At 30.7% G+C, this 15,737-nt stretch overlaps 1 protein-coding gene across 1 annotated transcript; it reads left to right on the forward strand.

The window, feature by feature from the left end:
- Nucleotides 1-709: 709 nt before the first annotated feature.
- LOC139492417 (uncharacterized) lies at nt 710-10,753 on the forward strand. The gene is made up of 4 exons (XM_071280617.1): nt 710-865; nt 4,743-4,971; nt 5,620-5,763; nt 10,071-10,753. The coding sequence occupies exons 2-4, from the start codon at nt 4,755-4,757 to the stop codon at nt 10,271-10,273; spliced, it is 564 nt and encodes a 187-aa protein (XP_071136718.1). The 5' UTR covers nt 710-865; nt 4,743-4,754; the 3' UTR covers nt 10,274-10,753.
- The last annotated feature ends 4,984 nt before the right edge of the window (nt 10,754-15,737 follow it).

Genomic DNA, 15,737 nt, shown 5'->3' on the forward strand with positions numbered 1-15,737 from the left:
AAACAAGTACAAATTCGAAGAGCATTGAGGATCCAAAATTTCAAAAAGTTGTGCCAAATACGACTAAGGTAATCTGTAACTTGGATAAAAAAATCCTTAGTTTTTCGAAATATTCAAAGTTTTGTAATCAGGAAATTTATAAAAAAAAAAAAATGACCACATTATTGATATTCATGTCAACACCAAAGTGTTGACTACTGGACTGATCAAATCAGCGACCGCTGATCAACATTAAAACATCCGGTTGAAATATGCAATCAAATTTAATTGACTGGGAAACAATCTAAAAGCTGTTTAAGTGAATTTAAACGTTTGTTGTTTTCACGGCCATCTCGGATTCCTTTCAAAATGAGTGTGCTATGAAAAGACTTTTTAGATTATTTCAAATAAGCCCGAGTTAAAATAAAGAATGATGATCAGATATTCTGCTTTCAAACAATAGCAAATATAATGAGACATGCATAATATATTGTCAAAGCTGATTCTTAATCTTATGACATACTGTCAAACTTATAGCTGACATGATTCCACTCAGCACAGTACTTTTCAATTCCTGTTGCTATTTCAACATTATGATTTGTTTTTTATTCCTGTAAACTAATCGACCTCAAAATCTATTTATATATAATTGAGTTCCGGAAAGATAAGCATGACACAATTCTGTCATATCATCCAGGATATATGAAAACAAACTTCTTTATGTAATATATTTTGTATAGTATAATGCATTTAATATGCAATAATGCACTGAGCTATTTATAAAAGAATCGACAAAACGAAATCATCAGTGTAAACAGTCTTTTTGATAATTATTGTTTGGACTATAGTGACTATTTGTAGCATACTTTCAGTTCTCTTAAATACAGTAGGTTTATTTTTTAATGTTGCTTAATATGTAGGTGATAAATAATTTGTTTTGCATTATTATATTAGATATCAAAATAAGAAGATGTGTTATGATTGCCAATGAGTCCAAAAAATTCACCAGTACAACTATACGTCACTGTGGGGCTTTCAACAATGATAAAAAACGATACTACATAGTTAGCTATATATTACACAGCAATGGCAAATATAATACACTTTAAATTAGAAAAAAATGCGTCCTGACAAATTAACATGTACAAAACAATGAGCAAAATGAAATATCATTACACGGAACCAACGACAACCAATGCACTACAAGCTCCTGACTAATAAACTAAACTAGTCAACAAAAGAAACGATACACGACTTTGAAATAAGATTTATCAAAAAGTGTTACATATAAAACAAAATGATATACACTATTTTAAAAAGCTTTCATTTGTAATGTATGCACATGTGATAATAAAAATCAAAACTTTTCGGAAAGTATCTAATTTCCGTGTAAACGATCATAGGGTGTAAATTAGTTTTCCGGAAAGTTGATTAAAAAATCGACACATATTTTTTTTAAGTACTAAATAAAATTTCAAATTTGTTTGAAAATATTCAATATGCTAATCAAGTTATGTTCATGTTGTAACTAATGGGTTGAAATATTGTTTTTTTAAATTTTTGGGAAAAAAAGTGTTTTTTTAAATCTCATAAATTGCAAAAAAAAATTGTTTTATTTTCGTCTCAAATCAATGCTTTAGATATGAAAACAATACACAGTAAATTTGGAACCTTTCGGATTAGTTTTATGATTGTTACCGCTTTTTGAATATCACTTTACACATACTGTCTATGGTAAATCAGTTGATAATGTACACATTTTAACGATTTCTCGTGGGGTCGAACTTTGCTTAACTAATAAACGAACAAACTGTATGATTTTTAAAAACAAATTGATGGCAAAAACTGTCTTTACCTTTAAATGAGAGGTTGGCATCATTAGTTGGAACTTCTGTTTTTAAAATTGTCGTTTTATGTAAATTTTGTAAAAAAAGGAAAAAATCGCGAAAAAACGTCACAAAAGCAAAAAAATTTTTTTTTTTAAACGGATTTATATTTCCATAATGATTAAGTATTACTTCCTTCAATATTGGTCCAATGAACGGAAAACTTTATCTTTAATTTGAAAAAAGTCTTGTATCGTTTCTTTTGTTGACTAGTATACATAATGTGACGGTGCTTAACTAGTTTGTTGGCGCCAAACCGCCCCCTTTACTATGACTGTGCTCTAGCAGTACAACATAACACAACGTAAATTCTATCCGGGTTATTTCAAATGTCGTATTCAAAGTGATATTGCACACGGTAATGGCACTACCGAGTTATACACAAAGTTCCAAGTTAAAAGATGGTTTTGGTATTGTTCAAACTGATCATTCAAGAAAAAACAACTACCGTGAAAATATCGCTAACGGTAAACTTAGTATTTGCATTATTCTGATAAATATTAATTTTGTAGATATTATCAGAGTTGCTTCATTAGACATTTTCATTTTCCCAAACCGATGTTGGCATTAATAAATAAAAAACGGTGATATCCAAATTTTTTAGAGTTAAAATAATATGTGAAAATTAAGTTTTGAATTAAACATTCTAATGGAATAAATAAAAAATGCACATTTTGCATGGAGGACCAACTTCTCTTAATTTATTACTTCAATACTCGGAAGATTTTCCAAGTACTTTAACACATATATTTGTACTACTAGTTGCTATTGTTACAATCAGCACAGTATTTTTCCATTGATTCAATTATTCCAACGTTATGAATTTAGGTGTTTCCCCCGTATACATGAAGTACAAAATTAAAATATATTTATAATTAATGGTGTTCCAGAAGGATAAACATGATAGAAGTAGGACACATCATCAAGGATATATGAAAAGAAACTTTCTTTGATGGAATCAATTACCTACAATATAAAAGTACAAGGATTCTCTGAACTTTACAAATCAATTATTTATATAATATAAAAGTACAATTATGCTATGGGCTATATATTCGAAAACAACAACAAAAAAATCATCAATGTAAACAATTTTTTTGGTATTGATATTAAGTTAAGGCTACCGGATAGGTACATTATTTGGATCATACAATCAGTAGTATTTGAAAATTAATAGGTTAATTTCGAAATTGGTGATCAATATATAACTGACACAACAACTATGTATACATGGTATAGGGTTTATTAATATTAAGGATTTATTGATTTTACTATACACCAGTTTTAAAGATTATATTTGTTATGCAAATTCCTATTTTAAGCTTTTGAATGAAAGGTTGTAGCATTCATGAATCTTAACATCAATAATAAACAAGATTTGCGATTTTTGAGATGTATTATTTTATTGAATATGTCTATGTATCTTATTATTACAGTTTACTCAAACGAAAAATAGACATTATTCACACACATCTTTTTCCCGCAAAATATGGATGCTTAATTTAATATATCGGACTACATTATTAAAGAGGCATTAGCTAGAAGATACCAAATATTAAAATATGACTATTTTGTTCAACCATAAATGAAAGTGAAACAGTGAAATAAAACTTCGCATTAAGCAGCCAGTGTAGTTCATCGCTGATGAATTATTAATTGCAAGTAAATAATTTGGCCTCATTGAATCCGTATTCATGTGACCTTCAATTTAAGCCCTTAGCTAGATATGTGTTACGCATGCATTAGGCGTGTTCAGCCATTAAAAGAAAAGCAATGCCAAGATTGAAAATGAAACAAACATGACAAAGGTGAATCATTTTGTTAACTGATTCGATCCACAAAAAATATTCGCATACAGTTAAAAACGATGATTAACTTATTTTTTCAACCTATGACATGAAATCAAACAAATCCAATTGCACGTGGTCACATAATATTAATGTTTATGTTTATATGTATTTGTATAATTCAGTCTGTGCCAAATTGTTTTAGGGTTTGTCTGACTGAAAGAAAAAAATTGTATTTTTCTACTAAATATTCAACCAAAATATATTAAAATTCCTGTCTGTCCGAACGAGTTTTTGTCTGACATTTTGTCTGACATTTTGTCAGTCAGACAGAGTTTGGGATACACTGATAGTATATCGGGTTATGTGACCGTTGACAGTCTTCGGAGGTTATCTCAATGTATAATAAGATGGCATCAAGACTAAAAATACACATGAGATACTGATATACATTATCGAGTCCATGCATTGTTAACTGTTTATTTCAGATTTTTTGTTATTTGAATATTTTTTAAGTATGTTATAAATGAAATATGAGAATATGAGTCGAAACAGTGAACATGAATTTGACAGCCTATGACTTTTGCAGAGGGATTGCTTAATGACAGGAAAAGTCATTCGGACACAATTCGTATATAAACCCTAACGTGTCAACATGTCCATTCTTCTATTATATAATTTTTATAATAAATGGATAAGATTACAATTTGGAGCTTGAATGTTCGAAAATAGAAAAAATAAATTGTTCAATTATCATGCCTCGATTTAATCTTCTTACGAAAATGACAATATTAGCTTACTTTTTAAAAATTCCTAATGACTACATTTGATTGTGACGTTGTTAAATGACCACATTGCAACGATTTGCTAAATCTAACAAAAAAAATAATTTCTTGAATCTATTAGAAAAACTGGTGTTTCACAAACATCGCTTTAAAATGATTGTTTGTCAGATTGTACATAAGCATTAACTACACTGACAAACCGAATCGGAATGTCAGTAGAGAGCAAAGAATGGCAAAAGGCCAAATCATATAAAGTCTGAAATATATGTTTTTACTAAAAATTGTTTTTTTTTTCTCTTTTGCAGTGAAAAAAACAAATGATTTCGAAAATGTTAATGACCAGTTTTATATTGATGCTGAAAGCTTTGCTAATATATGTGATTGGCTTTTCGACTTCACATTTTATTGATATTAAACAATCATCTTTCAAGAACTACTACATTGGACTATGGATAAGCTGTGAAACTTATCTTTCGATTAAAGATCTGTCAGCATGCCAGGATTCAGTTGAGTTCTTCAATTTAGGAGATAGAGGTACTATACTTACAACTTAATTAAGTATGTTAGATGTATACTCGTAATTATAAAAACGCAACAGCATTTTCAAAATGCTTGCACAAGAATCGACTAATAATGTTTCCATAGAATGGCAAGGACTCGATCATTTACGGTGACATCAAAAGCACATAGTTGAATGAAACAAGGTAAATGCAATATAAAAGAGGGACGAAAGATACCAGAGGGACAGTCAAACTCATAGATTGAAAAATAAACTGACAACGCCATGGCTAAAAATAAAATTACAAACAGACAAATAATAGTACAGAAGACAAAATATAGAAAACTTAAGACTAAGAATAAAAAAAGACTATAGATATCCTTAGTCGTAAAATGGAATGTAACTTCACTTTCTGTGTTTCTTGAAAATTGCGTGGGGGTCTCTATTCATCTTTGTTTGTCAAATTTCAGAAAACCTTTGGTCTAGACTTTTAATGAATGTGCATGCAACATTTGACACTGAACGTTAAGCAACCAACAATCAATCAATCAATCAATTCATCAATCATGTTACAATAACGTTTGCTAATCATATTGCATTTATGATATTGTTTAAATTGGCATGTTTTAGAAATATCATTCTTAGTTTGATAACTTTAGAATGTAAATATTTTTCTATCACAGTATGGTTTAAGGCTAGCAGAGCAACAAGTATCCTCGGGATTATTTTCCTTTGTGCTGCGCTTATTTGTGCTGGTTTAAAACTGTTTGTTTTCAAGGGGAAGAAATGTATTCTCGACGCTGCAATTGGAATGACATTTGTGGCTGGTAAGTTTCTCATTCAATACATTTTGACGATAATCTGTTGTGTGAAGAAAAAATATTTTAATTAAAAAAGATAAAATTCTGAGCAATATTCTTTTACAGATCAATTATTATACAACTAATGCATGTACCTTGGAAGTTTCACGGATGCCGTCATCGTAAGTTTGCCTAGTATTGAGTATCTGTCAGTTAATTCTCCATATTTCGTATTAAGACAACAACACCTTTTTTTCTGAATTTATTGAGATATCAACTTAATTTTCTTTCGATTAGCAACAAGGCAGGTTCAACAAGCATAAAGGGCAAGAAAACTTTCTCATATCGGCATCGATCGCCCGTCATCGTGCGTTTACTTTTACTGAAATCTCCATCTCTGAAACAACTGGGTAAATTTTAATTACAATTGGCAACAATCATAATTAGGAAATTTAGCCTTTCAAAATAAATGTCCGATATAACAGCTTTTCAGCAAAGATTGTCGACATTGCTTAAATTGAACATAATAATGAAAAGAAAGCTTACTGCTCCTTGTGACTCAAAGCTCTGTCTTGAAGACAGTTCTTTGACCTATAACGGTTTACTTAAAAAAAATTGTGACTTGGATGGAAAGTTGACCCATTGACACTCATACAACATCTTCTGATAACTATTTGCTTATTATTTTAAAAACCGCTTCAAAAAGAGAAAATCTGACAGGTGCAATAATATCCAGAATATTGAGCTCTACCTATTATTTACTTTTATCAAAACTGTCAGACGACGTCTTGTATGAGTGTTTGTCCTAAAATTTAAAAAAATACGAAACACATCAAATTAATGGATAATAACTGTCATATTCCTGACTTGTCAACCTGGTTTCATAGCTTGCTTAACCTCTTACGTGTATAAAAGTACTTACAATTCCATTTCATTGACAACAATGTATGAACACAACAAACATACACAATAGGTTAAAATGCCAACAGTAGGTTAGAATAAGGGCCGTCTAAAATTTACAGTCAGGTGAAAGTTGCTGCTTTTTTTTGACGTGCTCTATTTTTAAGTCCTCACTATAATAACATTAACGGTTCCAATTTTTCTGCACCAGATGCGCATTTCGACAATAAGTGTCTCTCTTCAGTGTGACTTTGGCATTAAAAACAGAAAGAAAATCGCTGGTCCGTCTACGTTTATATAAAAAAAGATGTGGTATGATTGCCATTGAGACAACACTCCACACGAGATCAAAATGACACAGAAATTAACTACAATAGGTCACCGTACGAACTTCAACAATGAGCAAAACCCATACCGCATAGTCAGCTTTAAGAGACCTCGAAAAAGCAATGTGAAACAGTTCAAACGAGAAAACTAACGGCCTAATTTATGTACAAAAAATGAACGAACAAGAATATGTCCATAGTACACGGATGCCCCACTCGCACTATCATTTTCTATGTTAAGTGGACCATGAAATTGGGATAAAAACTCTTTTTTGGCATTAAAATGAGAAAGATCATATCCTAGGAAACATGTAAACTAAGTTTCAAGTTGATTGGACTTCAACTTCATCCAAAACTACCTTGACCAAAAACTTTAACATGAAACTTGCACTATCATTTTCTATGATCAGTGGACCATGAAATTGGGGCAAAAACTCTAATTTGGCATTAAAATTAGAGAGATCATATCATAGGGAACATATATACTATGATTGGACTTCAACTTCATCCAAAACTACCTTGACCAAAAACTTTAACCTGAAGTGGGACGAACGGACGAACGAGCGGATGGACGAACAGACTGACGAACATACCAGAAAACATAATGCCTCTCTACTACCGTAGGTGGGACATAAAACAAATATGTAACACATAAACAAACGACAACCACTGCCTTTCAGCTGGCTCTTGGGACAGGCACATACATACAGAATGTGGCGGAGTTAAACATGTTATGTTTTTTTTTGTGGTGCATATACATATGTTGTGTCATTGATCCATGATTTTTTTCTATTATAAATATTGAATAATTGAAGAGAGAGCAACGTTAAACTAGCTTAATGGTCTGTTTAAAATAATATCAGAATTTTTTTCTGATAAAGTTTAATTGGACGCATAGCAGGAGACGTTTACTTAGTTTTATTTCCTTTGGAGTTCATGCAATGCTATCAAGTCTTATTAAATATGTTACCTAGATGTAAAAAGTAAAATCACTAGAATACATAACTCTGAGTAGAATTCAAAAAGGAAAGTCCCTAATCAAATGGCTAGGTCAAACACTCAAATACATCAAAAGAGTCCTATTCCTGACTAGGTACAGGCATTTTTCTTCTGTAAAAAAAGTACTGGTGTAGAATCGTGCGTTTGACGTCACACAGGTAGATATAAACTAATGTTGTCGTTCAAAGTATGACTAGAAACATAAGTAAAGAGTCCTGTCAAATGGATTTCACAAAAAACAGACTTCACAATAAAGTGATGAAATAAAATAAAATCATTTTGTCGTTCAAGGTATGACATACATATGAATACAGAGTCACGTCAAATGGATACAAAAAACACAGATTAAACAGTAAAAGTACTATTGATAAAGACAAATAAAAGAATACTACATCACGTTGTTAAGATGATGATGTACGCAGAATCTATACTTCAAGACCATCATGTATTATTTGTGTACGGAATATTTATCGACAAGGTCTTGGTACCTTCCGGTGAACCTTAAAAACATTAACACTTCAGATTTTTCGTAATTTTATACAACATTCCATCATAGAAAAACAACCTTTAGCCAAAGACATACAGCTAAAATTGTGGTCGGTGGATGATATAAAACGGTTTAAAAATTTTAGTGGTTTAGATATTAAATCACAATTTATTTGGCTTATGTCTGCTGAAGATATTTTCATACTCCAGAAACTCGGAGAATTATTGGAAAATTTATCCTCATATAGGAAAGTTTCCTTAAATGATATATAGATGTGTAGTATTGCCCAGTGATCCCCCTTTTCTTAGCCTAGTTATATTATTAAATACTGTGCTTGTTGTATTCTTCTGCTTGTCTTAGCTTAATTATTATTTTGTTTTATAACATTGTTCTGCTCCTTGTGAGCTTTTTGATTAGCAATAAAAAAATATTTGAATTTGAATTTGAATTTGTGCGATGTTTTTTAACAGAAAACCAAATAATCTGTCTATCGCACAATTCGAGCCCTTTTTCTTCCTTTCGACTGTTTTATGATTGGATGCACTTACGAAAGCAAGCTTTTAGTCTTAGATACATGATGTACTCAAAGTGTTTGAAGGACGTCATGTTAGAATCTCATATATATACTTACTGTCTTATTTGTTGTTTGGATGTCCGGTCTGTGTTTTTGAAAGTTATTTTCTACTTTGTATCGAAAGTGAGTTCAACCCTTTTCTACGAGTTCTATAGTTGGTTCATATGTTATGCCGTTACAACGTTGTCCAATGTTAAGGAGGCATTGGTATCCACAAACAAGTGGAACTTGGCTCATACTGATGTGCCTGTCTAAAGTCAGGAGTGTGTAATGCAGTGGTAGTTGTTTTTTTTTTTTTAATTGTAAAGCATACTGTGGAGTCATTATTATTCGTTGTATACAAATTCACGTGGATTTCGTGGGAACAGTTGAACCACGAAATTAAATGTCCAACGAATGACAAATTTTCTTGTGGCTTGTATGCAGACTTCGGCAAACAACGAAATCAAATATCCATGAACATGTAAGTTTTCCTCAATCCACGAAAATTGGTACCCACGAAAATAAATGAATCCACAGTATTTGTCTTGAGTTAATTTTTTTTGTACATACACTTGGCCGTTAATTTCTTTTTTTGAATTAATTCTACATTGTCATATCGTGACATTTTATAAGCTGACTATGTGGTATTGGTGTTGCTCATTGTTGAAGGTCGAACAATTACCTACATTTGTTAACCTCTATGTTATGTGTTCTCTGGTAGAGATATATTTCTCACTTCATTTAACAGTTTTTTGCCATAATATGAAACTGCGGATACTTATCATAACGCTTTGTGTCGTTGCTAAGAAGTTCTCGTCGAATTACTTAGCATGCGTGGTTGTGTGCTTTCAATGCATTCTGGTAACATCTCTACCGAGCTGAACATACTGTCACGCATTGATGTTTTGTCATGAAGTGAATATGTCGTTGATGGATGATTTTGTAGGATTAAGAGCGTGACATATTTCGTTAGACATTATCTAGATTGCCAACATGTAATTCGTAAATATTTTATAAATGTGATAGACAACTGACATACTTAACTTTATATTCTTTTCCATTTCAGTGGTGTTTATTCTTATTGCTTCAATAGTTTTCACACATAATGATGATGACCATTTTGGTGCATTAGGATTATATTTCAACTATGGCTATTCGTTGGATTTAACAATTGTTGGAATGTGCACAGCTGTAATTGCTGGTGTCTTCATGGTTGTTGATTATAATACTGGCTTACATATAGATGATGGACAAGTGGCAAATTATTAAATGCAATATGATCAGATTTATACTGCCAAACTATCATTTATTTGAAAGAAACTGTTATTAAGATATGTATTTTGTAACTGCATACATCTGACAAAATAATTATAATAAAACAATGTAGTTTAACAATGTATTCAGATAATAATATAAATGTAATAAAAAAGGAAAGAAAATACGGACATAGAATAATTTTACAGGCTGACTTTAAAAGACACTGTTTCGTCATATTTATATTTTGTTAATCCGGCATTGAAATGGAATGATGATTTCCCCACGATTTACTTTAGATATTTCTGTATGCTACTTAGATTATAATTACTGGAAAAAACATAAAAAAGGATTGTTAAAATGCTTGCACATGGATCAACTAATAAATTCGCAAAAGGAATGGCAAGGACTCGATCTTTTTCATTGAAATAAATAGCAAAAAAATATGTTAAATTATGTTAAATACATTTAAATAATTAAAACAATCGAAATGAATGGTGTGACTGATTGTCATTTGTTCTTGGGTAAAACAATAACGTAAAATGTTATGGTTTTTCAGCAAATTGGAATATAACTATATTTAATACCTCATTTGTTATCGGTCACGATAAAAACAGAAAATATTCAGCCTATATTTGAATGAAACAGGCAAATTTATAGACATACTTGTTAGTGATTTGTTTTAAAACTTCATTTAAATAGAAAACTGTAAAGTTTTATGTTAAATTTACGAGAGGTTTTTTTTATAGTATAGAATATCGTTTGATTTAAAAAAAAAAAACATGTTTTACTTGTTTCCTTATAGAGAACGTACATGTAGTTCAGATGATTACATTTATTTGATAGAGAACGTTTATAAGTCGTATATTTATAACAAGAAAAAAAGAGCTAACCTCAAACGTTATTTTTATTTTACAAGAACATTATTTTTCTCTGTTTCCTTTTCAATTACCATCAAATTCAAACCTTAATTTGAATATAAAATGTACATTTTTGAATTCTGGCTGTGCTAAGAAAAGATGTAAAAAAACAATAGTGTAGGTCGAGATCTTGTGCTACTCTTAATCTCCGCTAAGACATTGCGCCGTGTAAATAAAAGTATCCTAGAATTTGTCCTAGAATATCTCTTCAGATTTTTTTAAGGATGTACTAATGACGTGTCTGAGACATGTCTAAGGATGTAAAACAAAGCTTTCGTAGGTCAGACCTTACTACAATTGTCCTACACCCATATAATACAAACACATGTATTTCATCATTGAAAAACAAATTCGTAGGGAATGACATATATGTGTTGTTTTTTCAGTATATATGTTAAGGGAGAGAGAATGCATCTTTTGTGAACAAAAATATTTAACGCAAAATATAATTTTTAACATAATACCTATAGATACGTTAGTGTGTATGATGAAAACATATAAACTTTAATCATTTCTTTTCACATTTCAGGCAAAAGTCAAGAAAACTAAATCTTTTTTTTAAGCACACGCTTGTAGCATAGTTTTTTTTAACCTATTTCGGGAAAAAATGCCGAATTTAAATCTACAAGCAAAAATTGTTATGAAATTTCATTAGAAAACATAACTAAAGGTTTCTCTGTGTAAATACAGCTGTTTAACTAACCGCGACTCTTTATACATAATATTCATAGATGTTTAGTTTTGTTTAATTATTGGTTTCAAGATATGATCTCTATGTTTCATCTCGTAGGGAAATAACGTTGGAATGTTACCAGCAAACCTGAATATGCATAGCGGTCAAATTGAAACCTGTGGCAGACCTAAAGTCAAGTTAGGGGTATAACAGAATTTTCGTATAAGTTTACACTCTTAGAAGTTTGGGGCATACATGTACATTGTATAAACGTTTATAATATACTTCACAGCCCTATATTTTGACCTTATAAAAATAGCAGTGCATATGTACTTTCTTTTTTAGGCTGGTACGATGCATACATACATGTTTTAGAAAACAACTACCATACGGTCTCAATCCATCTGAATATCGTGCTTTTCCTTTGATTGTTTCCGTATAAGATTATATATCCAATGGGAAAAGAGTTTTGAACATCGTTATACTATTTTAGGCCCTTATTTGCCCATCTATTTTTTTTTAATAAAAATGCAGAAATTGTAAACACTCTCGTAAGTACAAAATGACTATTTGTCTTTTTATTCTTTTGAAAGAATTCCATCTTTTAAACGAATGAACCATTTTATCTTAATCTTATACATACGTTTCTAATGTCTGACGTTTGATATTGTCAGTTTTTATTAACTTCCCCTTGTTCAATTTGCCTAAATAAAGGCAACCGTACTATAATGTTGTTCAATAATCATATTTCGATTAAGCAAAACCATATCCGGATTACAAATCAAAATTGAGGGAAACGCATATCAACTATAAGAGAAAAGAACAGAAACGAAACGAAACACTTAACAGACTAAACAAACAAGCTCCAACATATATATAGAAACGAAGAATTTGATAACAGCTGCCATATTCTTGACTTGATCAGGAGATTTTAAGAAAAAATGTTCGAATAAACCTATTGCCAGCAAACCTGAATATGCATAGCGGTCACATTGAAACCTGTGGCAGACCTAAAGTCAAGTTAGGGGTATACTAACTGTAAGGCAATGTTGAAAATACCACTAAAAATTACGACAGTACGTGACAGGAATAGTGTACAAATAAACGAAAGAACACTCAGGATAGAGAAATACGTACATAAATAATATAATAGTACATCACAACATCTAATGCACAGACTAACAACGGACAGATTTTACTCAGAGTACTCCACGATAGAATTGTTAAGTGAGCATCACATGAAATTGTTAACGTCACAAAAAAGTGACGCCACATGTACATTTCTAAAAAAAAATCCATATGGGACAAGTATGTTATGGTGTTATTTTTTTTGTATATTCCTACCATTACAAAAAATATTGATACAGAATATTGTTAGTAATTATGATGTAATTATTTGTGTTTCTTCTAAAAGAGGGACGAAAGATACCAAAGGGATAGTCAAACTCATAAATCTAAAACAAACTGACAACGCCATGGCTAAAAATGAAAAAGACAAACAAACAACAGCACACACGACACAACATAGAAAACTAAAGAATAAACAACACGAACCCCACCAAAAAACTAGGGGTGATCTCAGGTGCTCCGGAAGGGTAAGCAGATCCTGCTCCACATGCGGCACCCGTCGTGTTGCTTATGTGATAACAAATCCGGTAAAAAGTCTAATTCGGTAGGTCACATTCAGGAAAGGGAAGGGAATTGTAGTTACGACGTAAGGAACATATCCGATATCCTTTGTGATACGGTTATTCCATAATGGTCAACCAACTCGTGATGGCGTCCGTAAAATTTACGAAGGGATGATTTCAACTTCACCATTTGGAAATCTTGGTTTAATAGCTTCCTTGTGAGCATTCTAAATATCAAGTTTTTTTGTAATACTGTATTTATAGTGATTATATTTTAGATCGTAATCCAGTTACGTTAAAATGTATATCAACTAACTCAAATAATTTTTTTATATCTAGATAAGACAAATCTACGAGGGTCCAACACAAGATCTTCATAACTCACAAATCAAAATTCTTACGAGGTTAACATATACTTATTAGAGTTATTGCCCTTTTGATAATTGTCAACAGAGAAAAAGAAATCTTTGAAGATGTTGACTAAATGTTTTTTTCATAGTCAATAAAAGCTTATTCCTGCCAAAAATATTTTTAAGAGGGGCAAAAGATAACAGAGGGACATCCATCTGATATGCGGAAACTTAAGGGCATACGATACAGTTTTGATCCCGTATTTACAGTTTGATGAAAATTTCTATATAGGCTAATTTTTGCCTGATTAAATCAAATATATAATAAAAAATATACCTTCATGTGCTACTTTTTGAGTTAAATGAGGTCGAAATTCTGTATATTTGCTAAAAATTCGGATTTCTGGCCGTATTTTCCCTTTCGAAAGAAATCCATAACTTATTTGTTTTAAAAGATAAACACAAATTGTTTTCTGTTAAGTAATTTGTAATTTCTGTATTTTATAAGTATCCTAAAAATTTATGTCTTTTTTACTAAAAAATAAGTCATATTTATCAAATTGTCATGAATTGATAAAAAAACGTAATTTTTTGCCGTATATTTATTAAAATTAAAAAAATTGCACTATTTACAGTTTTATAAAATTTGGTCCACATAATCTCCCTGCAAAATGAAACAAAATGTCTTTTTAAAAAAGAGGGGTCCATGAACTCGTTTTCAAGTAAAATTAGTTTGAATGATAAAAATCAGTCGAAAACTGCATCTTTTCCCGATAAGTCACCGTTTGACGTCGCGAAAATAACATTTTACGTTAGCAACGTCATTACCTTCCCTGTAACTGTATCGTATGCCCTTAACTGACAACGTCATGGGTAAACTAAAAAGACCAATAGACAAACATTAGTAAATAAAACACAACATATACAACTATAGATTGAGCAAAACGAACCCCACCAAAAACTGGATGTGTTATCAGAATTTTAAAAACATACTTTTAAATTCCAAATTTTCAAATTCACTTTCTATAAGTTGACATTCAAATCTTTTTTTTTTAATTTAGAAAATATGAAAACAATTGACTAAACACAATATAATTATATAATTAAACAATTATATCTAATTTGTCTATACTCGTGCTATAGTTCCTTATTTAAAAAGACACGGTCAACATTCGCTCTATAATTTTCCTACTCTTAAAATGTATTCCTAAAATGCAGTTTTTTGAAAATTAATGATAAGACACACAGCCAGATTGATTCTAAATTTTGTAATATTATAAAGGCTATATTTCATGATATCACAGTGACAATCATTAAAAGTCTAAATACAAGAACTGACAGTAATATATACCTATTTTTTCTTAATTACGATGGGTCAATTTACTGGTCCTTAAATTAATATCGGAAATTAGTTTGACATTGTAATAATTTAAATAATATTAACTTACAAAGATTTAAATCAGTTCAAGTATGGTATTCAAATGTGTAATATAAATTAAAAACAACCGATTTTGATATTCTTTACTCACTCATCGTATTTCCATTTATTATCTCAAGGATTGTAATAAACTCGCATCAGAGGAAAAGGTGGTTTACAATAATTCAATTACACAGGCGTGTCTGGATTTTAATAAAATTTAAACTTAGGAAATATAGTAGGTTGAACAAACTTCACATAACTTCAGATGGAAAGCTCTTTCTAATGTTAACAGATAGTTTTCGTCAACCATTTCTCTATAAGGTTCTGCCCTTAACACAGTTGAAATGGTACTGCTTTCAATGCATTTGTCGGTAAGTTGATATGTGTGCTATGTCTGAGGTCATAGTCATTAACAAAAACCGTGCATAGTACATTTTCACAAATAAAAAGAATTACACAAATAAAAAAAAAAATCCTTTATCTTA

Source organism: Mytilus edulis, chromosome 10 (genome assembly GCF_963676685.1).
Source record: "Mytilus edulis chromosome 10, xbMytEdul2.2, whole genome shotgun sequence".
Lineage (NCBI taxonomy): Eukaryota > Metazoa > Mollusca > Bivalvia > Mytilida > Mytilidae > Mytilus > Mytilus edulis.

What these genes read in the sequence shown, in the direction of transcription:
- LOC139492417 (XM_071280617.1), top strand. Translation starts at nt 4,755, where the DNA reads ATGATTTCGAAAATGTTAATGACCAGTTTTATATTGATGCTGAAAGCT. An exon ending in CTTCAATTTAGGAGATAGAG is followed by an intron (nt 4,972 to 5,619) that starts GTACTATACTTA and finishes TTTCTATCACAG; the next exon opens with TATGGTTTAAGGCTAGCAGA. An exon ending in TGGAATGACATTTGTGGCTG is followed by an intron (nt 5,764 to 10,070) that starts GTAAGTTTCTCA and finishes TTTCCATTTCAG; the next exon opens with TGGTGTTTATTCTTATTGCT.